The following is a 26,845-nucleotide window of genomic DNA, read 5'->3' as shown; positions in this document are numbered from 1 at the left end:
GCTTCCTTTCTTTCCACCAAGCCAAAATATCCAAACTTTCAAACTCTTCAAATGTCATTTTTGATAGAAAATCGCATGACATGTAATTTCCCAACTCGCTACTTGGGGTGGTAGTACGTGATCGTTTGGATTGGGAATTTACAAGAGTGTTAAAAAGATTCAAATTTATGTTATTTGGACGTCTACTAGATGATTCCGCATTCATTCTCATTTGATCGTGTATTACACTACTTGATCCGTATTTAGTTAAATAAATTGCAAACATGTCTCGAAAACATTTGTTAAAATAATTTATTTGGTTTTGGACAAAGTTGGGTTCATCATCGGTTAGATTAAAAGCAAACGCAATTTGTTCAATTAGTGTTCAACCCCACCAACATTTAACGTTGGGTTTTAAAGCGGCGGCACAAGTAAAAATGGGGGAAATCTCCTTAAAATATTTTAAAAGTTTTTCCTTCATTGCAAAGCCAATTCTTGAAAAACTTCGGTTTCAAATTCAAAGTCATTTAGTCGGGTAGCCAACAAAAATATTTGATTAAGAACCAACGGGCTAGTAGGGTAATAAACACCGGATAAAAAAGTTGTTGCATTTTAAAAACCTCAAGCAAATCGGTTATTTTGGCTATAGTTTCCCAACTCGAATCCGGATAAATGTCTGGGACATGACCCCTCTCGAAAAGCCGATCGTGAAATGTTTGCAATGTTTCCCTTTGCCTTAAGGCAGTATGCATCATCATCCAAGTTGAGTTCCAACGAGTTGGACAATCCAAATTAGGACCCAAAGCTTTTTTATTAACAGACTTACAAAATCGTTTATAATTATTTAGTCTTTTGTTGTTGTTACAAAGAATCGATTTTATCATTGTTTTAAATTCTAATCTAATTGGCTCAATAACCTCCAAACCGGCTTGCACGGATAAATTAATTATGTGTGCAACGCAACGGGTATGAAAAAACGCACCGTCTAAAATCAGTGAAAGTAATATTTTCAATCTTGGAACCGCGTTTGTATTATTCGATGCATTATCAAAGGATATAGAAAAAACTTTATTTTCTAATTTATAAAGACAAATTACACGTTTTAAAAGTGTAAATAAATTAGCACCGGTATGCGGCTCACCAAATAATTCAAACGCGATTGTTCTTTTCATCATTTGCCAATTATCTTGATCTAACCAATGTGACGTAACGGCTAAAAAAGAATTTCCGGTATTATGAGGGGAACTCCAAACGTCACATGTAAGCGACACACCATAACGGTGTTCTTGGAATCCTAAAATCATTTTTTCCCTCGCCGTACGCCACATTTTTATAGCATCTCTTCTAAGGGTAGTACGACTTACTTGAGTATAACGTAGTTGCATTAGTTGTTGAATTGTTGTCGTGAAATCTTCATCATCAAAGTGGTCGAACGGCAATGCTTTTGTAATCACGAACTTTGTAAACGCTTCTCGTAATTTTTCGTTGTCGTAAACAAAAACACCACCTTGCGGTGTAAGATTCGATTGACTAGGATCCGATCTTGAGCGAAGTGCCTTGCATGATTTTGTCAAATGGTTCTTCAACGTTGTGTTTCCTTCCGATGTAAGAAACTTTAGACAAAGTTTACAACGCGCCCTCCTCGAGCCATTTGACATCTCACATAAATCGTAGTGATCCCAAATATCTTTGTTTCGAGTGTGTTCGATCACTCTCACGACTTCAAGGTTTCCCCCGACGAAAGATTCAGCAGTGTTACTCATGATGAATAAAAAATTACAAAACTAAGATTTGAGAGATGTTTAAGTGTTGTGTAATAAGATTTGAGAAAGTTGTAATCAACCAAATACATCCCCAACTTATTTATACATGTTTAGGATGGTAAAATAGTAATTTTTTAAAGAAAAAAACGGTCAAAAACGGTCACAAACGGCTATATTAACGGCTAGTTTTTTAAACCCATACCGGTTTTTTTTTTCGGATAAAAACCGGTTTTTTAACCGGTTTTTTTCAAACCGGTTTTTTAGCCGGTTAAAAAACCGGTCTGGGTTTTTTTCTCCAAACCGGTTAAAATAACCGGTTTAAAAAAATCCGATCCGGTTAAAAAAAAACCGATTTTTCCCAAAACCGGTTTCGGATATTTTTTTCGGATATTCGGATATTCAGATTTTTTGTGCACCCCTAGTTATGACGATGGAAAATATGACCTAAAAAATTTAATTTATTTTTGAAGGTTCTGTATTTTTTCAAGTCACGAGTCCACTTCCTAGGATCTTCAAAAATAAAAGTTTTAACCGATAGAGTTCATAAAAAAATCAAAATAAAATATAGAACGGGTCAGAATTTAGGGGCCAATATAAAATATTTTAAAATTTAGAGATTAATTTTGAACAATTATAATTTGAGAACCATAAAATATTTTAAAATTTAACTAATTTAGAATAAGATCATAGTTTGAATACATCTTGAACAATTATCTCCGTGTTACCATTTCACGGCAACAAATATGAATTCATAAAACTATTGCTAAACATATCTTATATATATATTACTTCCGGTGTCTTACTTCCTTGCCAAGCAAGAGCGACTAACTCAGTTTTCGTTGCTACGGAATTACCGGTTGAGTTTGATTTAACGATACCCTAACGATGGAAATTGTTATTTCTTTTCCTTTAGCACATGGTGTTTCTCATAGGAAAATGCAATTGAATCAGAAATAGCCATCTACCTTGGATGAGCCTCCGTTAGCTGTACAAGAAAATCCGCAACTGTCTTCTTTGATATGAGATGGTAAAAATAGCACACCAAGCTAAAAAGGTTTATACAAAGAAAAACATAATGTTCATGGGTTCGGTTTCGATATCTATCCGATTGGATTTCAGGCATCACTTCAGATGTACGTACCTCGTAAGAACGAATCATCAACTGAGAATTGCTCTTCTGAAGAGCTCCCCAGGCAGCTTTGCTAAGATTCGCTGAAGTTAGCAAGAACCAACTGCATACATGGAGAAAGTTTTAGCAACTAGCATGAGAAAAGGAAATACAAATCTTAAAAACTAAAAGTTTCTGAAAGCATGATAGGCCTGGGTGAATTCTTACGCCAGTTTTTGTCGGTTGTAGCAGGTAAACATCTTGATATGTGGCATTGCGCGACTGGAACAACCAAAATGAAAAACCTTAAAAATCAACAATGCTAACTGATATTTTATAGCTCTATCTTTCACCAGAGATGAAACAGACATACCAGCGGCCAGTAGGGCTTGCTTTCCACTTTGCCCAATACTTCTTCTTCAAGAATCCCTTTTCCACGTTCTTAAGCGGACTTGGAATCGCACTACAGGCAGCATAACCCTAGAAAGCAAGGTAGAACAACGGATATAAAAGAAACTTCACATGACCGGAAGTAGTGTTTTTGGTTTAAAGCAGAAAATATAATGCTAACACGGAGAAACCTACTTGATAGTACCTCTAAGGAGCATTTACATCTTCAACAGTGGGCCATATTATCGACAACTCACCCAAACCCAGGGGTGTTTTATCTTCTGAATAACCTGATGACATAGAGGATGCAAACTCAGCCATCCATTTCCCGTCCAATGAACCGAGGGATGAGAACTACAGTAAGTTGAACAAGAAAATATGACATCAATAAGAGCAAAAGATAAGCAGCTACTTTCTGCTCTTAATCTATACATAATACCATAAAAGAAGAACCAACAGCTTAACGGAATTTCATTGAAATTCGATCCCAGAGAAACCGAGCTTTAAATTCAACCAAATCACTGCATGACTCCACATAACTAGAAGTCCAACAATACCTGATAAACTAGAGATCTCTGGAACTCTTTATCAAAAACACACTCCTGGAGAACAGTACGCATCTTCATATGGCCCCATTTTTTCATATTGGAACAGGTATGATATCCAGGGACAGATGCAATCAGTCGAACCTGAAAGATCTCAAATAGTTTATAGTGTCCCACATATAGTTATGAGAGAGAAACAAAATTGGTTCCTTCTGTAACATTACACCTGAAGATATAGATATAAAATACAACTTCCAACAAATAAAATTATACCTTTGCCTCTCTGTAATCCAACTTCTTGAAGAGGGTGGAATTAATGTTGAAGTTTCCAAGAGCTGGTAAATTAGCAGTGAACTCTGGCCACTGCAAAAATTACAGAAAAGGAAGATATTGTTACAACTATTAACAAATAATACACGATGACAACGGCCTGTAAGTTTTGTGTGAAGGGGAAAAATGTTTAAATTCTCTGAGCAGATCAAAATCGTGTTTTTTCACATGTAATTTATAAGAGCAAATCCACGAAATGTGCTAAATTTTGGTACCTTCAATGTGCTGAGATAGTCAACCAAGTCATTTTCAAATCCACATCCTTTTGCCGATTTACTTCGATCTTTCCAAGGGAAATCTTGCATCCATAAACCTTGACTTTTATTATTCCAGTAAATGTATATTAAGTTCGCCGTATGAACGATAACTCTCATTCCTTTAGGATACACAAGGAGCACTGCCTTTGAATGGTGAGTCCCAAATGAAATAGGTAATGGTGGCTTGTGCAGAATCCAATTGTTAGGCTTGCTTCTCTGTATAACGTGCAGCAAATAATGTGAAATTCCATGAGTATAAGTCAATCTTCCAGCAATTAAAAGAAACATTTAGACCTATAGCTGACCTTCATAAGATCCAGCCTGCTATTGCCTTCCCCGTGAATAACCAATACATTGGGAATTTTTGCAAGTTTCGGACATGCTACACAAGGCAAGATGCAGAAACAGATTTAGATGTATGAAAGAGGTACAAAAAGTATAAAACAGATAAGATAAATATGTATATATATAAGACTAATAATCAAACAACAGGAATCACAGAAATGAGATGAGTTTAGAGAATTTACCTGATAGTAACCAATCAATATCCACCATGTAATTCGAGAGGACCGCATGAAGGACATCCCCCTACCAATGCAATAAGCAATACAAGAAGCAATATATGCAGCAAACTAGCAGAAAAGTAAAACAAGGCCATGCATAGCTTGAATTACTAATGTCTAATACTATTACCTCAATCACATCCCCTATAGAAACAGAATTGGCATTTGCCCATGCCGGCAAGCCTTGAACTTTCAAGAGACGAAATTTATGCGGCAACTTATCATTCAGAACCGAAAACCACGAATAGCCTCAACACAGTTCTGCTTTTTATTACTACTGTCTTTCTCCTCTTTCTATCAAAATTAGAGCAAACCCTTCAAAAATAAGCAAATTTTTTCTACTTTAATACCTTCAACTTATTAACAGAGTTTGCTTCATTTTTAGAAACTTGATTTCGCATTTTCTTTGCTGCAAGTTTCGGGCTTTCTCCATCGCTAGTAGCTTCACCATAACTTCTCTTCTTTCCACTTGATGAAGATGATGATACGTATTTGAACAAGTGATGACCAGGAATCAGCTCTATGACATCACCATTGTTAATAGCTGCATTTTCGCGGGAAACAAGCTTCTTTCTCAGCTCGCCGGACCTAACAACCACTGGGTTCGTCCCCTCCTAAAAAATGCACGAATTGATCAAACGCACACACACAGAGAGAGAGAGAGAGAGAGAGAGAGAGAGAGAGGAATAAATTAGAGAACAAAATGGAACTTTACGACGAGTAAATCGGCGGAGCCGTCAGGGGAGGAAGTTAAAGCAGTGTGTTTACGGCTGAGTCTCTTGTCGGGAACGGAAACATCGTTGCGGCCGATGAAATTGGGGCCGTGAAAGAGCGGGAGCTTGGGGAGTGAAGCGTCTTCTTCGAGATTGTTATTTACAGCAACCAAGTATCCAATCTGTTAACAAATAAAATGACTTTTTAACCGTGAAATTAAAAAGACAGAGCTATTTCAAAGGGTTTACCGACCCGTGATCGAGGCATGGATGACGAAGTGGCGTTTCGTGCATGAAACTGGAACAATGGGAACAGAGAAACAAACGGTACCCTGTTGAGAGTGGTGTCGTTCTTGCTCTGGCCTGGCTTTTGGGGATCATTGGTAAATAAGTGTAAAATACACAAATGATCACTATATTAAGGAAAAATACATAAATGACACTAAATTATGTTGGTTTAATCTTTTTGATCATTAAAATTTTAAAAAGTACAAAATAACAATTAAATTATTATAAAATGATCATTATAGTATAAAATAGAGATGAATTTCTATAGGTTTAAAGATTATTTCATAACATTTTGATAAGTTTAGTTATCATTTAATAATAATTTGGTAAAATTTAATGGCCATTTTACAACCATTTAGAAAGTTTTATGATCATTGTATCTTTAAAAATTTTAGTGATAAAAAATTATTTCAAAATACACAATTAATTCTAAGGGGGGGAATGTTGTGCCTGGCCTTGCGGTACAATGCATGCACTGCCCAGATACAGTCCGCTCGGAAGCGATAAGCCAGTTTCTTGAAAGACCATAATCCTAATGTTGCACTCAATTTCACCTTTCATCACCACAACAATGATATCGATCAAACATTAACTCGATTGATATTATTATTATAATATTCAGAAGGTCATGCATTCGAATACTTTTGATTTAAATACAAGAAAAAAGGAACAAGCTAAACTTTATATTTAGAAATATAAAAAGATAAAGCTTTGGCACTCTACTACAAGAATTAGATTCGGATGCTTGGGTATCAAAATTTGGTAATCAGCGACATCTCCTCTTTCCTTCAAGTATAAATAAAACCAAAATCATCAAACAAGAAAAACATGGTTATTTTTATTGAATGTTTAAGTTTCCGCATACAATCTCGAGCAAGTAATGCGATAAATCTCCCTATCTTCTGCGTTTGTGCTCTTTCCGCATTTCTGCTAGATAGCTATCTAAGTTGGACTTTATCCATAACCGTCTCTGAATAAGATCTTCCTGGGTTGATTCATCTAAGAAACATGAATAAGAGAAATGGAGAAAACCAGCACTTTGATTAGTATATGTTGTAGTCCTGAAGCCTTGACTCAAACCATGGAAGGAAATATTTGTATGGCATGCATTTCATTGACAGATACCCAGGAATGATGTTGCAGCGATAGAGTTCATATGGAAATATGCAAATCTTTGATGAAATAAAGCATTTCCCCTAATTACTATGTTGATCACTCATGTGAGTATATAATATACCTACTGTGATAAGCAATTGTATGATTCCATCATCTATCAATCTTCAAATATCTAAAAATAATGTGTTGCTTTATACAAATGGAGGAAGTTAAGCAAAGTTACCGATGTTTAGCCAAGCATCAAGAGGAACTCTGAGGGAGTTTCTTGTCAAGTAAGCTGCATCTTCCCAAGAATATGGAGCTTTCTTCACCTTGTATCTCCATAACCAACAGCCATACCACAACAATAGCTGGAGAGGCAGAAATTTAGTCAGTAACCTATTTCAGGCTAAAAACTAAGATAAGGTTGGTATTCACTAAATTACTAATCTTAACCCAAAATTGCGGATATTTTAGCTTAATAGGTGGTATTCTGACCTTGCCAATAGTGTAGGGGAGGAGAATGAAACGGACACCAATTAATTCCCAGATGCATGGCTTTTCAGTTCCCTTAATGTCCAGCTCAAGCTCTTTGCTGAGATCTTCCTCCTTTTTCCTTCACAGTCAAAATATGGGTAATCTCTATTGAAAAGGAAAACAAGGTGCATGGCTCGATGTATGCTTAATGTAAACAAAGCCACATTGCTCCATGTGGTGGTTAATGTAAACAAAACCAAACTGCTCTTTGTGCCTAATGTAAACTAACCACAATATTGGAGGCTTATTTTATGAGCCAAAACTGGAAAAAAAAGTAAATGCGGCATACTTGTCCATTTGCCTGTTACTCTTCTTCTTATTAGTGGTCCCTCCACTGCGTTCAAGTTCCAATGCCCTCAGTCTGTTTTTGTAAGCAGGTGTCTTCTTAACCATATCGACAGCCTGAATCCAGAAATGGGAATGCAGGAGAAACATATAAAGGGACAAATGAATCGAAATGAAAGCATATCTATGTGACATATATTGAACATTTATGCTTGTAAAATTCTCGTATGATGCTGTTTTATTATCATAAGTCATAACTAACAGTAAGCTGTTTGAACTTCATTCGGTGCATTTGTAAAATGCAGAGGAGAGGAAAGTAGAGTTGAATCTCTGTTGCTGACTCTACTCTTTAGGTAACAAACAGTAAGCTAAGCTTGAGTTGGTAGCATATCTTTTCGAAGATATGACAAAATGTCACTGTAAAATACTAAGAAAATATTGCAAAAAGTTCAGTCTTCTAAGTGATATTATCTACCAATATCAAGCATGTCCACCAATCATAGAAATTCAGAAAGTAGAAAAATTTATATGATATTTAAGGTGACTCACCTGATTATACCTGGTCAACCGATTGAAATATTGAAACACTGAAAGAACTAGAAGAACACCGACCAGGACAGCACGCGTATCCTACAAAGCACGCATATAGAACAGAAAGAAACAAGTAAATCCAAAACCCTATGTCAAACCAGAAAGAATACTTAATAATTACATACTAAACCAATCCTCACCGTTTTATGACCATAATATGCACGGTAGTAACGAGCAGTATTGTAGAACACCTAAATGAAACAGCAATTTGATGATTAATTTTACAGAGTAAGGCAAAATGCAGTGAAATCAAATGATCCACGATAGTAACAAGGGGGATAAATAAAGCCACAAGAAAAACACAGTTTAATTGTTTAAACATTACAAAGCATAATATATTTCTAAAATGCCTTGAACAAAAACTTAAAAATTCACCTCCTCTGGATGTGCAATTGCATAATCATACTGCTCCCTTGTAGCTTCATCCTTCAAAATCTGTAACCGAAAATACACATTATAGGAAAAACAAATAGAAAATCTCAAATTCAATAGAACGCGGAAGAAGAATCGGCAAATTGACAGACAAGGGATCGTAGTTACCTCATACGCGTTGGCAATTTTCACAAAAATCTTTCTAGATTCCGGATCAGGATTCTTATCCGGATGACTAAAAATGAAAATAAATATAAATTATAGTTAAAGATACAATTAAATCAATAAAGAGGTCGAAGCTGCTTCTTCTTTTTACATAAAAGAACAACTCACTATTTCAAGGAGAGCTTGTAATAAGCTTTCTTGATCTCCGAGGCATTAGCAGATTGAGAAACCCTATAAAACATGAAAGTGAGTTAAAATTAGGGGGCGGGGAATGAATGGAGAGAAAAAATTGTGAAGGAGCTGACCCTAGGAGATCGTAGCAATCGTCTTCGTCGCAGTAAATGGCTATAGACGGTGAGATGTAGAGAGATACAACGAGCGTCAATACGACTGCGCACCAGCGTATACCTGCCGGTGGCGCCATCATTTTCCCTACTCTTGTTTTCCTTTGAAAAGCCTTTGTCTTTTTCTGCAGTTAGAAGATTAAAACAGATTGCTTCGCTGAAATTTAACACATACATACATGCATTACCCCTTTGATCTATTTGTGTCCCAAAGTCAACTAATTTACTAATTCAATTCCTGATTCGACTATAGAGTATAGTAATAAAATTTCGTTTTAGAATTTTATAGATTAAAAACAGTACTCTTTTAAAATCTTTTTAAATTATTTAATTGACTCATTTTCTAATATAATTAAGGTTTATAATTTATTTAGATTAGTATGATAAGATATTAAAATTTTAAACTTAATAGTTCGAACCAATTAAATTAAAAAAAACCGTCTCATAATAAACTTTTTATAATACTTGATTTAGATAAATTGGTTAATAAACTAAATATAGATAATTATATTGAAGAAAAATCATGATTCTTGTGACTATTAGACGATGCAAGCTTGGGCCCAAAATTTGGATAAAATGGTTTAGGATTCGTAGGCCTAACTCACTGGGTTCTTAAACATGAGCCCACTTCTCTTTCCAGGCATAATTCAACTAAACATTCTCAAATTATCGTAGATGTTTTAGATTGATTTTTAAATTTCAAGATTTTTTAATTGAGTTTTTGGAGTATCAATATTATATCAATTATGTTCGTTCATTAGTTTAGCTATCAACTTAAACATTAATTGATAACACCGTGACATTACTGTATTAAAACATGGATATTAAATTATAAATATGCATATACTTATTGTATTGATAATTGAAATTCGACGCATTCAAAAATAATTCTAAAAAATATAAAAGGAATATATATTTATTCATTTTAACATGTGAAATTTAAATTGGTGGGAGAATTTATCTATTATATCATTACAAATTTAATCGAACCCCTCATAATTATCAAACACTAAGAGCTCTTAATCCAAAAAAATAAATATACGACCCTTAAAAAATGTCTTAGGTTCAAGTCTCATAGATAGAGAAACTAACGTAGAGAGAGTATGCCTCCTATTTATGACCCAATCAAACTTGATTTTAGATTTAATGAGGATCAAATATCTCAACCCACTGGACCAACTAATTGTTGGTCATTAATATATTATTTTACTTCTAAGGATAACAATGAGTAAATTTCATCTTACTTGACCAAATATCTAATTCACATCTTGTATCCTTCTAATTCAATAAAAATACAACATCCCAAAAATGTACATCAATAACTAAAATTTACACAATATTTATATCAATAATTTTCTATAAAATTAATACATACTAAAACGTTTCAAACAAAGAAAAAGGACTGAGTGCATGAAATTAAAAGGCTTCTTTTCATCATGTGGATGTATAGTTGTATACCTTTTTTTCTACCAAGATTTACTGATCTAGCCCCAACTATAAGCATACAAGTACATGTCATGAGCACCGAAAAGAATTAGAAGACCCAGGAATAATACATGACTTGCTAATCAATGAGGTTTGGTTCAAGTGGTAAATAACTTGATATCACTTAAGCATATCTTGAGTTTGAGTCCTTATGAAAATACTATGCCCGTTAAACCTAATCCCGAAGCTTTGCCCATCAACATCAGAGATTTATTTCAGGTAACTCATATTTCATATTATAGGGTTAATTTGAATTGAGATTACCAGTGACTAGTGGATTCGAGCTAATTATTTAGCAGATAGCTATTTATTGTGCAGGCATGGAGCAAAAGAGTGTGCAACGTTGTGTGGTGACCAATCCAATACAGGAAAGGTTCTCTGCTGCGTATTTTCTTTGCCCGTCGTATGAGACAGTGATAGAGTTGCAGCAAGCCCTCGATTTATAGAATCTTTAGCTTTAAGGAATACAGACAACAAGTCCAAGAGGATGTTCAAAGCTTCCAAGGTTTCTTGTATGATATATATCAACCAAGCAAATATTTATTGTTTCTTCTAGCTATATAGTTAGTGGATTCAGATTTTGAGTTCGAGTTGAGATTGAATTTATAAATTTTAAATAATAGAAAAATAAAAAATCAAAACGATCTCTTAGTTAAGTAATTTGATTTTGAAATTTGTTTCATGATTTCATAATTTCATCAATTCCTCGTTTGTTTTAAGTCTACTTTTGATTAAATTTGAATCACATGCTCCTCATTCATAATAAAACACCTGTGCAACTTCTGTAACCCCCTAGACCCAGCCTATGCGTTTCGACTAAGTCTAGTGGCTCACATTATGATTCTTTAAGACATTTTTTTTTCCGAAACCGTTATTCAATCAATGTAAAATCACATTATAAATGACATGAAGTTATAATAAATCATACTATCAAAACCTAACTTGTAAATATAATACCAATAAGTAATAAATTAATTTAAAACATATCTTAAAAATCAAATCACGATAAACCGAATAGTAATAGCAAAAGTGTCATCATATTAAAATACCATACTTTAAAATAAGGTCCATGTTAACAAAATAAAGACAACTTGCAAGGTAAAAACATTACAATCAAATATACTTCAAGAGATATGTTGATCCTCCAAGTGCTCAATCCAGGGTAATTAACCAACAGTATCTGAAAGGGGGAAAACATTTTCGAAAAGTGAGCTAGGCTCAGTGTGTCCCAATATTACCATAAAATCACTATAGGTACACTAAACAAATCATAGTCCAATAAGTCTCATAAAATTATACTGCAGTAAATCTCTTTAAAAAAAAACGTTACCCTAAAGGAACATCTTAGGGCCTGAGAGCCTACCCAAGATAGATTTCGGGGCCGTGTGGCCTACCTAAGAACACATCTTAGGGCCGCAGGGCCTACCCGAGAATAATCTCAGGGCCGCAGAGCCTACCTAAGAGTCACATTAGGTCTGTAAAATTTTCCAGCTTGATCAGAGCTGTACTTTATAAATTCGTATTCCAAAAATTCAATTGCACCGTGTTATAAATTCCATAAATCCATAAACATGGTAATCATATACCATTTCAAAACAATTATCAGATAACAGTCATAATCCATAAATCATCACATTAAATCGGTGCATCAACAATACGAAAACCAAAGAATTCAGTGTACCACATTTTAAAACAAATAAAACAGTTCAGTAATAAATAGGGAACACACCTCGATAATATGTTCAAATCGTGGATCTACTGATGCTGGTTCACCACGCTCTGCTACAGTTTTCGAACCTAATTTATAATATCACTATATTACTAATGGGTAACATAAATAAATCTCTAAAATCATAAAATTTACGAGTCTTACGAGTGAATACTGGTATACGTGGTTTAACTGATCTAGAAGAGTTGGGTCGAGCTATCGAACGATCCGGAGAGTATCTTGTACCTTCAAACAATAATAATTAATCAGCCCCAAATCTTACTTAATTGTTCAAAGCTAGAATTCTCAAGTATATAAGCATTTTTCGGGTTTGACTATCATTTTGGGGTATTTCGAGTCTGAATTTGGCCAAACAGACTGCGGAATCGGAATCAGGACGTCGAAAAACATAAAGTATGACTTTTTGAAAATTCAGATTCTTGGTCAAAGTCAAAGTCAACCACTTTGACCGTAGATTTGGAGACTTTTGGATTCGAATTTGACAAAACAGACCACGGAAACGGATTCGGCACGTCGAAAACTATCAGGATAGGTATACTTGGAAAAGATTAACGGTCGTTTAATGCTCGGTCAAAGCCATTTTAAGTTTTGGTCAAAGAAAGTCAACGGTCAACGGTCAACGGTCAACAGTCGGGTCGGGTCGGGTCAACGGTCAGGTTGGGTCGGGTCAACGGTCGGGTCGGGTCAGACCGGTCAAACCGATTCAGACCGGTCAAACCGGTTCGAACCGGTTGAAACCGGTCAAACCGGTTTCCAGCAGCCACTCGCCCTGTGGCGGCGCGTGTGGCGCGTGAGGCGTCCTCCGGGGCCCTAAAAATCCCAGAATATTTTCTAAAAATTATTTTGAGCGATTTCAAGATACTTACAACGATCGGTTCAAATTTTTGAACGGCGGAGAGCTCGATTTCAAATCGGCCGAATCTTTGACTGCACCACCTCCTCACGCGCCGCCGTCTACGGCGGACAAGATTGACACCGGTGAACTCGGAACGACACAAGGAACACGATGGTGCGGGAGGTGTCGTAAACAGAGCAACGATCAGCGGTGAATTTAAGATTTTCTCGGCGATAGAGCTAACAAAACCGTCGCTACTTTGACTGGAAATTCCCGACGTTTGGTCGCGTTTTGCTTCAATTAATTTGAAGGTTTTGCTCCTCGCTCGATGATGAACACAACGGTGGTTTCAAAACAACGATCGGAATTCGGACGGCGTCGGAATCGAGTTTGGAAGTTGTGTGCGTGAGGAAGGATTTGTGAAATTGATTTCTGTTTTTCAAAACAGAAATCACGCATATATCAATTGTCTGCCGACACTCCATGGTTAAATTCAGGGCTTGGTCCCTGAATTTTCTTTAACTTTAAAACAAGCTCCAAGTTTTAAAATCTTTCAATTCAGTCCCAAATTTTCACAATTAAACCCTCAAATTTTAATTAAATATTATTTTGAAAATCGGGTTGTTACAACTTCAATTGCTTTTTTTGATAACAACTTTTCTCTTTTTCATAATTTAGTCCTTCAACTTTAAGTTTTATTCAATTTGATCTTCTAATTGTAGCTCTTTACAAATTATTTGTTCTCGTCATTTCTTTCTCCTTTATACTTCAATTAATAGTTTATCTTCAAAATAATTCATTTTAAAAATATCATTATATTTTATATAATTTTAAATGATATTTAATTTATTAAATAATATTACAAGCCTTACTTACCCATATGAAGAAAAAAATATGCAAAATACGTGTATACTTGTTAAAAGTTTAGTGTTTTAGTTAATGTTTTCATTAAAAATGCAATTCGATCATTTTTTTTTTTAAATATTTAGGATCAAATTTAGCTTAAAAATAAGGGTTAATTTGACAAAAAGTATAAACATTGAGGGCTAAATTGAGTAAAGATGGGAATGTTTTTGTCGGCGTACTTTCGCTGTTTCTGTTTTTTCTTCAAGTCACGTATCTTTCAGAATTGTATCAATTAAAATGTGTTGATTCGATTGGAATTTTTTAAACCTATAAACCATAAGCAATTTAAAAACTTCAGTTTGATTCGATTTTCATAAATTTTCTTAATACCATCAACTGACTCAATCCAAATGCTGCTAAATTCAACTCATTACCACTTCTAATCTTCAATGGCATTTTTTTATTTCTAATATTAATTAGGTTTTGCAGAAAACTCCTCTTGTAGAGAATCTAAATCTTCAATCTCTGAAATGTCCAAATTTTCCAATTTGGAGAAAAGAGGCAGAGTTAAAGAAGATGAAGATGGTGCTTTTGATGTCGTCATCTTCAACTTCATTGTCTCTTGGAGTGGTTTTCGTCAACCTCAACTCTCCGACCCAAGGAAACGGCGGAGTAGAAATTAGATTAGGATACAACTCGTGCAACCGAATCTGAAAATCATATTCTTTCTCCTAACTGTACACATACTTTCCAGTTCCTGTAGATCAGGTTGTAAGAAACCTTTACACATAATTTTAAGCTTATTCTGAGTTTGTACCATATACATATGGCCTGATTCCTTTCTTTCTCCATCGCCATGCAAAAAAAGGACTCCCAATTCTTTAACGTGCCTTAATTCTTTCCCTGTGTTACAAATACTTCTTTTCATCACCAAAACTCCCTCGGAATCTCGATTCATTGAAAAACATGTCCGATTCCGTCAGGTTTTCGGTTTGAGACTCCCGGTCCCAACCCCAGCCCATCAAACACCACTCCGCCGGCTACTACACGCATCGAGTTCACGAAAGCTTCGCCGCTAAAGCCACCAAAGTACTATGTGCCATATTTTTGTTCATATTTCTCTTCGTCGGCGTTTTTTCTTCATCTTAAGGCTTAGTTTACACCCTCATCGTCCAAGGTTCCATACGATAGATTTTACCGTCCCTACGTTGGCTCAACAATCAGTGCTCGACAATGCTCTAATAACGTTCAATGTCACCGCCAGGAACTCGAACCAACACATGGGTATCTACTACGACTCCATGGTCGTGTCGGTCTTATATAAAGATCAGCGATTCGGGTCGACCGCATTGTTCCCCCCGTTTTCTCAAGAACCCAAGACAACTACGATTGTGCACGGTACAATTGGTGCAGCAACGCTTACCGTAAACACCGATGAGTGGAAGGAGTTTATGAATGATAGAAAACTGGGACTGTGGTTTTCGTTTAGAAATAACATCGGAAATAAGATTTAGGGTTTCAGCAATGAAGAGTAAGCACCATAAAATGCACGCAAATTGTGACGTTGCAGTGGGTTCGGATGGGTCGATGTTACCAACTTCGAAGAACAAGAAATGTCCTGTATATTTCACTTGATTCTTGTTCCATTTTATCTATTTTTCATTAATTTGTAATGTTATGTTTGATGACATTAAGTATTTAGCCTTGTACTATTAATACCTTTAATCTGATAGTTATCGTCATTTTAATATTTATTTTTTACAATCATACGGTAATCAAGAACATGTAAATATCTAGTGAAAATTTTTCGATCAATAATAAATTAATCCCAGTTAAATATTTAAGATATACGAATAATTTTATATTATTAATTTAATAGTGAAGTATGCAAATAATCATTAAATTATAGTAAAATAATAAATTTTATAATAATTTATAACAGTTTGATAAATTTCGATAATTTAAAAATTATTTATAATAATTCAATAAATTTAATAACTATTTTATAACAATTTGATAAACTTAATCAGCATTTTGTAACTTTCAAAACTTTGGTAAAAAAAAATCATTTCAACATAATTTGGTTACCATACATTAGTGTAATTTATCTTTAATTTAAGAAAAACAACACTAAAAATCATTATTCGCTTCAATATCTTTTAATATATTTTTAAATTTGAGATACTCAACATCATCTAAATACTGTTTAATTTTCTTAACTATTCTGTTATATATTAATTATAATATTTTTAGTCATAAAAAATAACAGTCCAAAAGAAAAGAATACTCCAAAAGAAGAATTGACTGCTTCAACCAATGAAATTCCTTAGACTTATCCTCACTCAAACTTGAGCACTTTTGTGTAGCCACAATTCAAACCAAATTCCATTCGAACATTTGTGGGAAACCTCCTTGTTTTCATTCTCTCTGCAACACTGTGCGAAACCAAAAGCTTCTACTTATGGCTTCTCCAAGTCAATGGCCTATTAGGCCTTCTTGTATTTGTCTATGGCTAGCCTTGCGTCCCAGGAGCCCCACCTACACCATCGTCAACTTTTCGGTCCCCGCGGTGAACGACAGCAACGCATCCGATCACGGAACCATACGGTACGAGCTCGATATCTAACACCCGAACGAAGACTCGGGTATCTACTATGATGATATCCTCCTCGTGTTCTATTATGGGGAAGACAACATGGGGAACAGAACTATCCCTTCATTTTACCAAGGGAAGGATAAAACTCATCGGGTGGTGGACCAAGTGGATGTCAAGACGCGTCTTTGGACCGGCCTCCGCAAGGCAATGATGAATGCAACGGCTGAATTAAGGGCCGATTTGTCGACGAAGATTAAGTACAAGACATGGGGCATAAAGAGTAAGCACCACCGGGTAAACAGGGAAGGGAAGATACGTATAGGTAAAGATGGCAAGATATCCAACAAGAAGAAGAAAGTTAAACTTGGACATCCGTCAAAGAAGAGGAAACTGCGGAGTAGTCGATATCTCTCGAGTATTAATGATACATGATTACCTTAAATTAGATTTATTTTAAAATATTTAATGTTGAATCAATTTGATATGTACGATTAAGTTCGAACCCTTCTGTATTGAATAAAGTATATGTTAATTGCTCTGTAAATTATGATTCTTAAACTTCAGAATATTCTAATCGAGTCATCACAACATTAGCATTATATGAATTAGATATTTTCGTCAATATAATATTAACTTAGACGTTAAGCGCTAACTTGAATTTGATGTGGAAAGCAATTTTAAAAATAAATTTTAATTAATCCTTCAACTCTAACCTCTCCAAATTTTTTTAAGAGTATGTATCATTTTCTATAGATCATATCAACTTTTTCTTCTTTGGTTTTATTTAGTCGATAGCGCATCGATTTTGATGCTGGTTGTCAACCACCAGTTCTCCTCTCTTTGTTTCTTTTTTAATTTTTGAATAAGAATAATTTTACTTTTGTGTCACGTTTTCTGTAATTTTTTTTGGTCGTTTAGTCGTTGTTTTTATTTTATGTTTAATATCTCAGCCCGCTGAAAAATTGAACCGAGTGAAACAGTGGATCTTTCAAGCCTAGCAGTGGCAGCTCCTCCTATCCTACTCCAGCTCCTAGATAATTTCAATCCTACAAAATCCTCAATAATATAAAAAATACAACTTATTGCAAGTCAAACTGAATTGGACATTGATTAAATTAAACTAAATGTCCAAATCAAGACCAATATATAATTAAACAAAAGAAAAATTATATTGTTGTCGATTGATAGGGATTGATAAACATGTTTATAGTTTCCCATCTCTTTCCGCTAAATTTTCATTCAGACTTTGATTTTTTTCTTAGATAGTAAGGACCAATGGATCTTCTGCAATGGCAATTTGCCTTTCCTATAACAATAAAAGTGAGTGTCTGTAGTCTTATTATCCGAGCTAAAAGGAGGAGATGAGTTTTATTAGAAAACGCCTGCCGATATCCGCAGTTTCCATAGACCTGTTAGTGATAGTCCTTTTCTTGCTTAACCATACAACTGAAGCTCAGCAGCCTAAATATGTCTACCACTTCTGTCCAAACACCACCACTTTCTCCATAAACAGCGCTTACCAGGCCAATCGCGATGGCTTATTATCTTCGCTGTCGTCTAATGGCACCCGGGGAGAAGTTTTCTACAATACCACCTCAGGCAGGAACCCTGACATGGTATACGGTCTTTTTGCATGTCTTGAGGGTCTTTCTACCAGCGGATGCCAAGAGTGTGTCGCCTATGCTGCAACCGACATATATCAACATTGTCCTGTTGAAATAAAGGCGGTGATTTGGTACGATGGATGCCTGCTACGATACTCCAATCAAAATATAGTTTCCATTGTGGCTGAAGCACCTAGAGTTGCCTTCATTAATGATAAGGCTGTGATAGTGACTATCACTGAGCAAGACCGTTTCGATCAGTATATTCGGAGTATAATTAATGATACTATTAGCCTGGCTGAAATTGAACACGCAGGGCCCAAAAATTTTGCGACTAGAGAGAAGAATATTTCAAGTTTTCAAACACTGTACATCCTTGTCCAGTGTACACCAGACTTATCAGGAACTGATTGCAGTAGATGTCTGCGAGGAGCAATGGCGTATCTTCCAACCGGGCGGGAAGGCGGGACATCTTTGACTCCTAGCTGTATCGTCAGATATGAATTTAACCCCTTCTATAATCAAACAGCAGTTGTTGCTCTGCCTCCTTCAGCCCGAGGTTTGTCTCACAAAAATTTCTGTTCTTTTTTTTTTCCTCCTAGTATCATGTTTGTATAACAGATGTGCACATTCATCATCACGGTTACTTTGTAATCAAGATTATCTTATGGGATGAATATGCATGGTTTGGCTTTGAAAAGTGCATTTGGACTTATCAGTGTAGCCTAGAATGCAAGCCCCTATGTTCGTCAGGATTATAATAAACTGAATTGGGAATATCTGCTCTTATTCAGAAGAAAAGAAACAGAACAATTCAATCCATATCCGAATACTTGTTGCAAGTTTATTCACGACTTTTGGGCTAGCTGTGGTTTCTGCCTCTGGTTTTTTCATCTGGAGGAGGAGAAACACTCAAGGTATGCAACGGAATAATCTTTAAGGCAATCATTACAAATTCGTTTTATATTCTTATGCCTACCACTTTTTGATCATATTACAGAGGATGGAGAAAATAGCAAAGAAGTCCAATTACTTGACTTGGTAGGGGGAAGAATTCCCCATAAGCACTCAAGGGATACTGTTGGTGGGGAAAATCTGGGGGAGTCTCAAGAGTTTCCTTCTATTCGATTGGATATTTTACTTGCGGCGACAAATCGATTTTCTGATGATAATAAGCTTGGAGAGGGAGGATTTGGTCCTGTATACAAGGTAGTTATAGTTATTTGATTTAGCTTCAGAATTGTTCTATGCGAGTCAAGTGTGTAAGTATTTCAGAGATGTTACATACATGAATGAATTGTTTCAGGGCACTCTAGCAGATGGTAAAGAAATTGCAGTTAAAAGGCTTTCAAGAGCTTCAGATCAAGGGCTGGTTGAGTTGAAGAATGAAGTCATGTTAATTGCTAGATTACAACATAGAAATCTTGTGAAGCTCTTAGGATGTTGCTTAGAGAAAAACGAAAAGTTGCTTGTATATGAATTCATGCCCAATAGAAGCCTTGACGTCTTCTTGTTCGGTTTGATCCTTTTACCTTTAACTATTCAACAATCTTAACAAGCAGTACATGAAAAATGCAGTCATTGTGTGTGTTTTAACCTCTTTTTTCATATTATATCAGATTCAAACTTGGCAGCACAACTTGATTGGCAGAAAAGATTCATCATTATTAAAGGAATAGCCCGTGGTATCTTGTATCTACATGAAGATTCTCGTCTTAAAATTATACACAGAGACCTTAAAACAAGCAACATTCTACTTGATCATCAAATGAATCCGAAAATTTCGGACTTTGGAATGGCAAGACTTTTTGGTGAAGATAAAAACGAAGCAAACACCAATAGAGTAGTTGGAACATAGTAAGTCTACATATACTAATTGCCTTGTAATCAATATTAGAAAAGTAATGATATTATCTGTTTCTAGATTTTTCAATGACAGCAACTAATGTTGTTTTGATTGTTTTCTCATTGGTTCTTACAAACTAAAATAGCGGATACATGGCACCAGAATATGCTATGGAAGGGCTGTTTTCTGTCAAATCCGATGTGTTCAGTTTCGGAGTTCTTTTGCTAGAGATTATAAGTGGAAAAAAGAATAATGGTTTTCATCTTGCAGAACGCGGTGAAAGCCTGCTGACATTTGTAAGTTTTCCATCCTTTATTTTTTCTTCAAACCATAAAAAGATGAGATATGCAAACTGTTGTAACAATTTTAAGCCCAAATTGTAGGCATGGAAACTATGGTCCAAGGGTGAAGGAATGAGGCTAATACATCAGCTCCTTGTTCCGACCTGTGTGGCTTCTGAGGCGCTTAAATGCATTCATATTGGGTTATTGTGCGTGCAAGAAGATCCTGAAGACAGACCCACCATGTCATCTGTGATTGTCATGTTGGCAACTGATACCATAACTCTTCCCCGTCCAGCAGAACCTGCGTTTTCTGTTGGACGCGCCGTTGCACCACCACTTGAACTAACATCAAGCCAAGGGCTCATTTCAATTAACATGCTCACAATTTCAAACCTATCGCCGCGTTGATTTATACAATCCAGTTATTAATACCAACAAAATTTTAGTCTACTGTCCACGAGTGTTTGCTGAAATTTGTTTATGCATTAGATCCAAAGAAACGTACACACTCGATGGATCATAACATTGTTAATGGAACTGCAATGGGAATGGATTATGTAAATGAATATTTACGGTTCACTATCATATATAGGGACCTAAAAGCTAGTAATGCGTTACTCGAATTTGATTGGGATTCAAGAATCTAAATTTTGGAACGAGCAGGAGAAGCCAATATAACAAGTGTTAGAGTTTGTGTTGAATAATCAGGTAAAGAAAACAAAAGAATACAATAATTTTAACGAGGTTCAGCAATGTGCTTACGTCCTCGGTGCCCTAGGCGACGCTAGAATTTTTCTTTACAACACCTAAATCTTTCATATCAAATTCCTAACTCAATAAAGTTTCAAACCAATAACATCATCCATGTTCTTCGCATCAATGTTCTCACTCCGCTCCATCCTCTGTCCTCTTTATCGGTATATTTATGAGTCATACCTAAAAAATCTCCACCTTGGCGAATATCCTGCCCCTTAGGAAACATTCAATGTGGGTTGGGTTACCTTACTTCTTTAACAACTCGAAACATTCAACAAGTCCAAACAATGCATGAACTTGTCTGTCGTAACTGGATTGATGAACATATCAGCAGCATTCTCATCAGTTTGTACCTTCTGAAACAAAATCTCTCCAAAAGCAACCAACTCTCTGATCTTGTGAAACCTTACATCAATATGCTTAGTTTTAACACGATATACCTGATTCTTAGCCAAGTGAATAGTACTTTGATGTCACAAAGCAACTGAACTCCACCTTGCTGAACACCCAACTCCTTCACTAAACCAGTAAGCCATAAAACTTCTTTTGTAGCTTCAGTTGCTGCCATGTTTCAGGTTCAGTTGTAGATAATGCCACAACAGATTGAACAGTAGACTTCCAACAAATAGACCCTCCAGTAAAGACATACTCTGTCGTAGATCTTCTATTATCCAAATCACCCGCATAGTCTGAATTCACATATCCTACAACCAAAGGATTATCCCGCTGACTACAAAAAACAATTCCATGTCCCACTGTACCCTTTAAGTACCTAAAGATCCACTTGATTGCTTCCCAAAGTTACTTATCAGGTTTAGACATGTACTTACAAACTTGACTAACAACATGAGTTAAATCAGGACGAGTACATATCATTGTATACATCAAGCAACCAACAACATTAGAATACAGAACCTTTGTCATATCTTCAGCTTCCTTATATGTCTTAGGGAACTATTCTGATGAGAGCTTAAAGTGATTCGCCAATGGAGTGCTCACTGGTTTTGTGCTGCTCATCGCAAACCTTTCTAGCATTTTCTCATCATAACCCCGTTAAGATAGTCACAGTTTCCTTGAGTCTCTGTCCCTGCAAATTTCCATTCCAAGAATTTTCTTTGCAGCACCTAAATCTTTCATATCAAATTCCTGACTTAATAAAGTTTTCAAACCAATAACATCATCCATGTTCTTCGCAGCAATTAACATATCATCAAAATACAATAACAGAAAAATAAAAGAACCATCATCAATGCTCTTAACATAGACACAACAATCATACTCACATCGCTTGTATTTTTTAATAATTTGGTATTAAAATATTTAGATTTCTTGGCTCAAACTGCTTTGTAATTGAAGTTATAACAATTGTAGTTTTTGTTAGCAATTTGTATTTGAAGCATATAGTAGTTAATCTCTCATTGTTAATGAAGTATATATTGCTTTGTCATTATGATATGAACTCACATCTTAGTCTTAAGCATAGTGTCTTGTTGTTTATATGAGATCACAAGAATGAAATTCTAGTGATGATGTTAAAATTAGGTTGAAATCGAGAAAATCATGTAAAACATTATTATTACATGAAAAAGAGACATCGAATATGAATATTTATATTGTAGAATAGGAATGAGAGAGATGTTGCGAATCACAATGACAAATAGCCATACATTTTGGTGAAGTTGGCATAGTGGAAGACTATAATGATGGTGAACTCTTAATTATTTTTATTGACGACCTTATAACAAGGACTGAAATCTTAATTTTGGTTACACATTTCATATGTGCCCCAATCAACATTTATTTTTAACATATGAATAGGTGTTTACAGATATCTACATGAACATAGTCTATATTTTATAATTGTCTTGCAGGCTCATGGGGTCATAACATATCCTTTGTTTCTAAAATTTTCTTTCATGTGTATCATATAATGTCGTTGTAATCTTTTTCCTCTTTTCTTCTTCTAAACTAAAATAGTGGATACATGGCACCTGAGTATGCCATGGAAGGACTCTTTTCTATCAAATCTGATGTTTTCAGTTTCGGAGTCATTTTGCTGGAGATTGTAAGTGGCAAAAAGAACAATGGTTTTCATCTATTGAAGCGCGGTGAAAGCCTGCTGAGTTTTGTATGTTTTTGGCTCTCACTTTTGTCTTCAAACAGTAGATCTAATATGGTAATATGTTGTAATATGTTTAACCTCTAAAATTGTAGGCCTGGAAACTATGGTCCAAAGGAGAAGGAATGGAGCTGATAGATCAACTCCTTGTTCCATCCTGTGTGGTTTCTGAGGTGCTTAAATGCGTTCATATTGGGCTATTATGCGTGCAAGCAGACCCGACAGATAGACCGACAATGTCATCTGTGATTGTTATGTTGGCAAGTGATACCATATCGCTTCCTCATCCGATGGAACCAGCATTCTCGGTTGGACGTGCAGTTGCAGTGCCAATTGATCCAATTTCAAATGATGAAGTCTTTTCGATTAATGAGGGCACGGTTTCAAATCTTTTACCTCGATGAAATTGATCACTCTTCTAAGGATTCTAGCTTTTCCAAAGCTTTTAAAGCATTCTTATCTTTTTAGCTAAATTGACATTTATAAATTTAGTATACATTTTCAACTAGAAATCTTGGTAAAAGTGTATCATTCCTTATTAGCAAAAGAGACCAAAAAGAAAAAACAAATCGAACCAGACCACAATACTTGTTGCAATTTTATCTATAACTTTTGGGGTAACTGTGATTTTTGTCTTCGATTTTCTCTTTTGCAGGAGGACCAAAAAGGTCTATCTGTCATTTTTAATAACTTTATTCAAATAGGTGGTGACGCAAGTCGATTCAATAGTCGACTATGTTGTTGATTTTAACCATGAAAAAAAGAGATATCTTCATCTTCTTAAAATAAAGAACGATTCCAATTTATCAGTCATGGATAAATCAGATGACAATGTCTGTTATTCAATGTTGAAAATTTCTTAATTGATCGAAGACTAACTATTACTTGTAAATTTTGCGTAGAAGAAATATCTTTTTCTTCTCAGTATCCCTTTTCATATGTATTTCAATCTTATTTTCAGTTTAACTATTGTATTATCATTCTTTTAAAATATTTTCAAAATAATGTAAAAAAAATTAAAAAATCTTTTTTGATCTTTAATTTTTTAAATACCATTATTTCTAGTCTTCCTTGTAGACTAAATTGGCAGACAATCAAAAATCAAAGGACTTGACTATTAATAATTAATAAAATATTGTCCTTTGTAGAACAAGCCATATTATAATTTATAGACCTTATATCTGTTGTCTTATGATCCAACCTAAAAGGAGATGACTTTCATAATCCTGCTAGTAATAGTCCTCTCCTCGTTTAGCCTTAAATCCGAAGCTCAGCCGGCTTCTTATATCTACCATGTCTGTTCGAACACAACCACTTTCGCCGTAAACAGCACTTACCAAGCGAATCGTGACACCGTCTTGTCTTGGCTGGTGTCTAATACCACCCACGGAGATGGTTTCTACAACACAACCGCAGGCAGCAGCCCTGACACGGTGTACGGTATTTCCCACTGCCGTGTAGATATTAGTACCAGCGCCTGCCATGCGTGTATCACCTTCGCTTCCAACGACCTTCCCCGACGTTGCCCCTTTGAAAAAACAGCTATTATTTGGTACGAAGAGTGCATCCTACGGTACTCGAATAGAAGCATAGTTTCGGTCGTGGATGACATACGTATAGGTTATTGGTTGACTGGGGACGACACTCAGAGAAACACCAGCTTCACCCCGCAAGATGGATATTTCGACCAGATAGTGTCGGCTGCGGCGGTGATGAGTATGAACGAAATATTACACCGGGCGGAAAATCAGCCGAGTGAAAAAGATCTGCGGCTGTAGAAATCAATGTTTCAGCGACTCAAACACTGTACATCCTCGAGCAGTGTACGCCGGACTTATCGGACACGGATTGCAGAATATGTCTGCAAAGATCGATAGAAAGCCTAAGTTGCTGCGTCGGAAAGCAAGGGGGAGGAGTGTTGAATCCTAGCTGTAACGTCAGATATGATATTTACCCGTTCTATAATAAAACAGCAATTGCACCTCCACCACCGGCGCCGGCTCCAGGTTTATCCTTACTGACTGTAAATTTACTCCTTTAACTCTGATTTACTTACTTTTAGTCCTGGACTGATAATATCTGATTCTATCCTGATTTAATAAGAAGATCAAGAGACACACAACAACTCAAACTGTATCACAATACTTGTTGCAAGTTTATCAGCAACTTTTGGGCTAGCTGTGATTTCGGTCTCTGGATTCTTCATCTGGAGAAGGAGAAACAGTCAAGGTATGCAGCGTATTACACGCAAGAATTACAGGATTTTTTTATATTCTTATGGCGGTTACGATTTTATTACAGAGGATAGAGAAAATAGCCAAGGTGGTCAATTGCTTGACTTGGTAGACGGAAGAATTCCTAATGAGCACTCAACGGAGACTTTAACTGCAGAAAATGTGGGCAAGTCTCAAGAGTTTCCTTCAGTTCAATTGGATATTTTGCATGCAGCAACAAACGGCTTTTCTCATAATAATAAGCTCGGGGAAGGTGGATTTGGTCCCGTGTACAAGGTAAATTATGTTTGGTCCCGTGTACAAGGTAAATTATGTTTGGTCCATCGTTTATATTATTAGATTTTCAATATTGTTCTAATTATAACATTAAACTTTGGTTTTAATTTCATTATATCATTGAACCGTTAAATTTTAACGGATTAATGATTTGGACAGATTTTTTGTCACTATGATGATGTGGACAAAACGACTATTAATGTCCAAAACATGATTTTAAACACTAAACTTTAGGGGTATATCGATTTTGTAATTAAACTTTTAAACAATTCTTTTCCTGTCACTAATTTTTTTCGGCCCTTTTGGTAGTCAATCGCTGCTCGTTATTAGTTACCATTCACGACAATATCGATATCATACTATTGTTCACATTTCACTCCTATTTTTTCTCATTGAAATGATTTTTCATGAAACTCACTCAAAATTAGTGAAAATTAATCTAAAAATTCAACGTGCTTATATTTTGTTTTCCAATGATTGTTTGATGAGGTTAGTTTTGCGGTATGTTGTTTGTCTTCTCAAAATAATGCTTCTCACCGTTCGGATTTTAAAATAACAACTTAAAGTCCTAAAAATAATGGATTTCTTTGTTTAATTTCGTCGATTTTGAGTGGGTTTCATGAAAAACAAATCCTACGAGAAGAAAAAGGAGGGAAATACAAATGTTTTATATCGATCTTTGCCGCGAAAGAAGACTGTTGGTGGGAGGCAACTCAATATCAACGGGAGTAGAAAAATGCAGTACCAAAAAGTGAATAATTTAAAGTTTAGCAATAAATTTGATATACACTTAGAATTTAGTGTGAAAATGACATTTTAGACATCAATAGCCGCACCAAAACAATTTCATTTTGTCTATGTCATCATGCCGTTTGAATTTTAACAACCCAAATGTATAATTGAAGTCAAA

At 35.5% G+C, this 26,845-nt stretch overlaps 3 protein-coding genes and 4 pseudogenes across 3 annotated transcripts; 5 read left to right on the top strand and 2 right to left on the bottom strand.

The window, feature by feature from the left end:
• Positions 1-2,516: 2,516 nt before the first annotated feature.
• LOC120190486 lies at positions 2,517-6,014 on the bottom strand (annotated as a pseudogene).
• Positions 6,015-6,607: 593 nt separating this feature from the next.
• LOC120191121 (chaperone protein dnaJ 50-like) lies at positions 6,608-9,511 on the bottom strand. The gene is made up of 10 exons (XM_039194117.1): positions 9,287-9,511; positions 9,150-9,212; positions 8,985-9,051; positions 8,820-8,879; positions 8,585-8,635; positions 8,403-8,483; positions 7,858-7,970; positions 7,530-7,647; positions 7,276-7,402; positions 6,608-6,935 (listed from the first exon to the last, which is right to left on the bottom strand). Exons 1-10 carry the CDS (start codon positions 9,406-9,408, stop codon positions 6,832-6,834), a joined length of 906 nt encoding a protein of 301 aa, XP_039050048.1. The 5' UTR covers positions 9,409-9,511; the 3' UTR covers positions 6,608-6,831.
• A 5,239-nt stretch (positions 9,512-14,750) lies between these two features.
• On the top strand, positions 14,751-15,855 carry LOC120190476 (annotated as a pseudogene).
• Positions 15,856-15,897: 42 nt separating this feature from the next.
• Positions 15,898-17,248, top strand: LOC120190465 (annotated as a pseudogene).
• Positions 17,249-18,177: 929 nt separating this feature from the next.
• Positions 18,178-20,958, top strand: LOC120190454 (cysteine-rich receptor-like protein kinase 15). Its single transcript, XM_039193533.1, has 7 exons — positions 18,178-18,979; positions 19,215-19,337; positions 19,421-19,629; positions 19,727-19,937; positions 20,040-20,277; positions 20,412-20,562; positions 20,650-20,958. Exons 1-7 carry the CDS (start codon positions 18,178-18,180, stop codon positions 20,956-20,958), a joined length of 2,043 nt encoding a protein of 680 aa, XP_039049464.1.
• Positions 20,959-23,290: 2,332 nt separating this feature from the next.
• Positions 23,291-23,829, top strand: LOC120190443 (cysteine-rich receptor-like protein kinase 10). Its single transcript, XM_039193526.1, has 2 exons — positions 23,291-23,434; positions 23,521-23,829. Exons 1-2 carry the CDS (start codon positions 23,291-23,293, stop codon positions 23,827-23,829), a joined length of 453 nt encoding a protein of 150 aa, XP_039049457.1.
• Positions 23,830-24,636: 807 nt separating this feature from the next.
• LOC120190433 lies at positions 24,637-26,265 on the top strand (annotated as a pseudogene).
• The last annotated feature ends 580 nt before the right edge of the window (positions 26,266-26,845 follow it).

Source organism: Hibiscus syriacus, unplaced genomic scaffold (genome assembly GCF_006381635.1).
Source record: "Hibiscus syriacus cultivar Baekdansim isolate YM2019G1 unplaced genomic scaffold, ASM638163v2 tig00004111_pilon, whole genome shotgun sequence".
Classification (NCBI taxonomy): Eukaryota; Viridiplantae; Streptophyta; class Magnoliopsida; order Malvales; family Malvaceae; genus Hibiscus; species Hibiscus syriacus.
The sequence above is the reverse complement of the archived record's forward strand: the minus strand, read 5'-3'. Positions and strand labels throughout refer to the sequence as shown.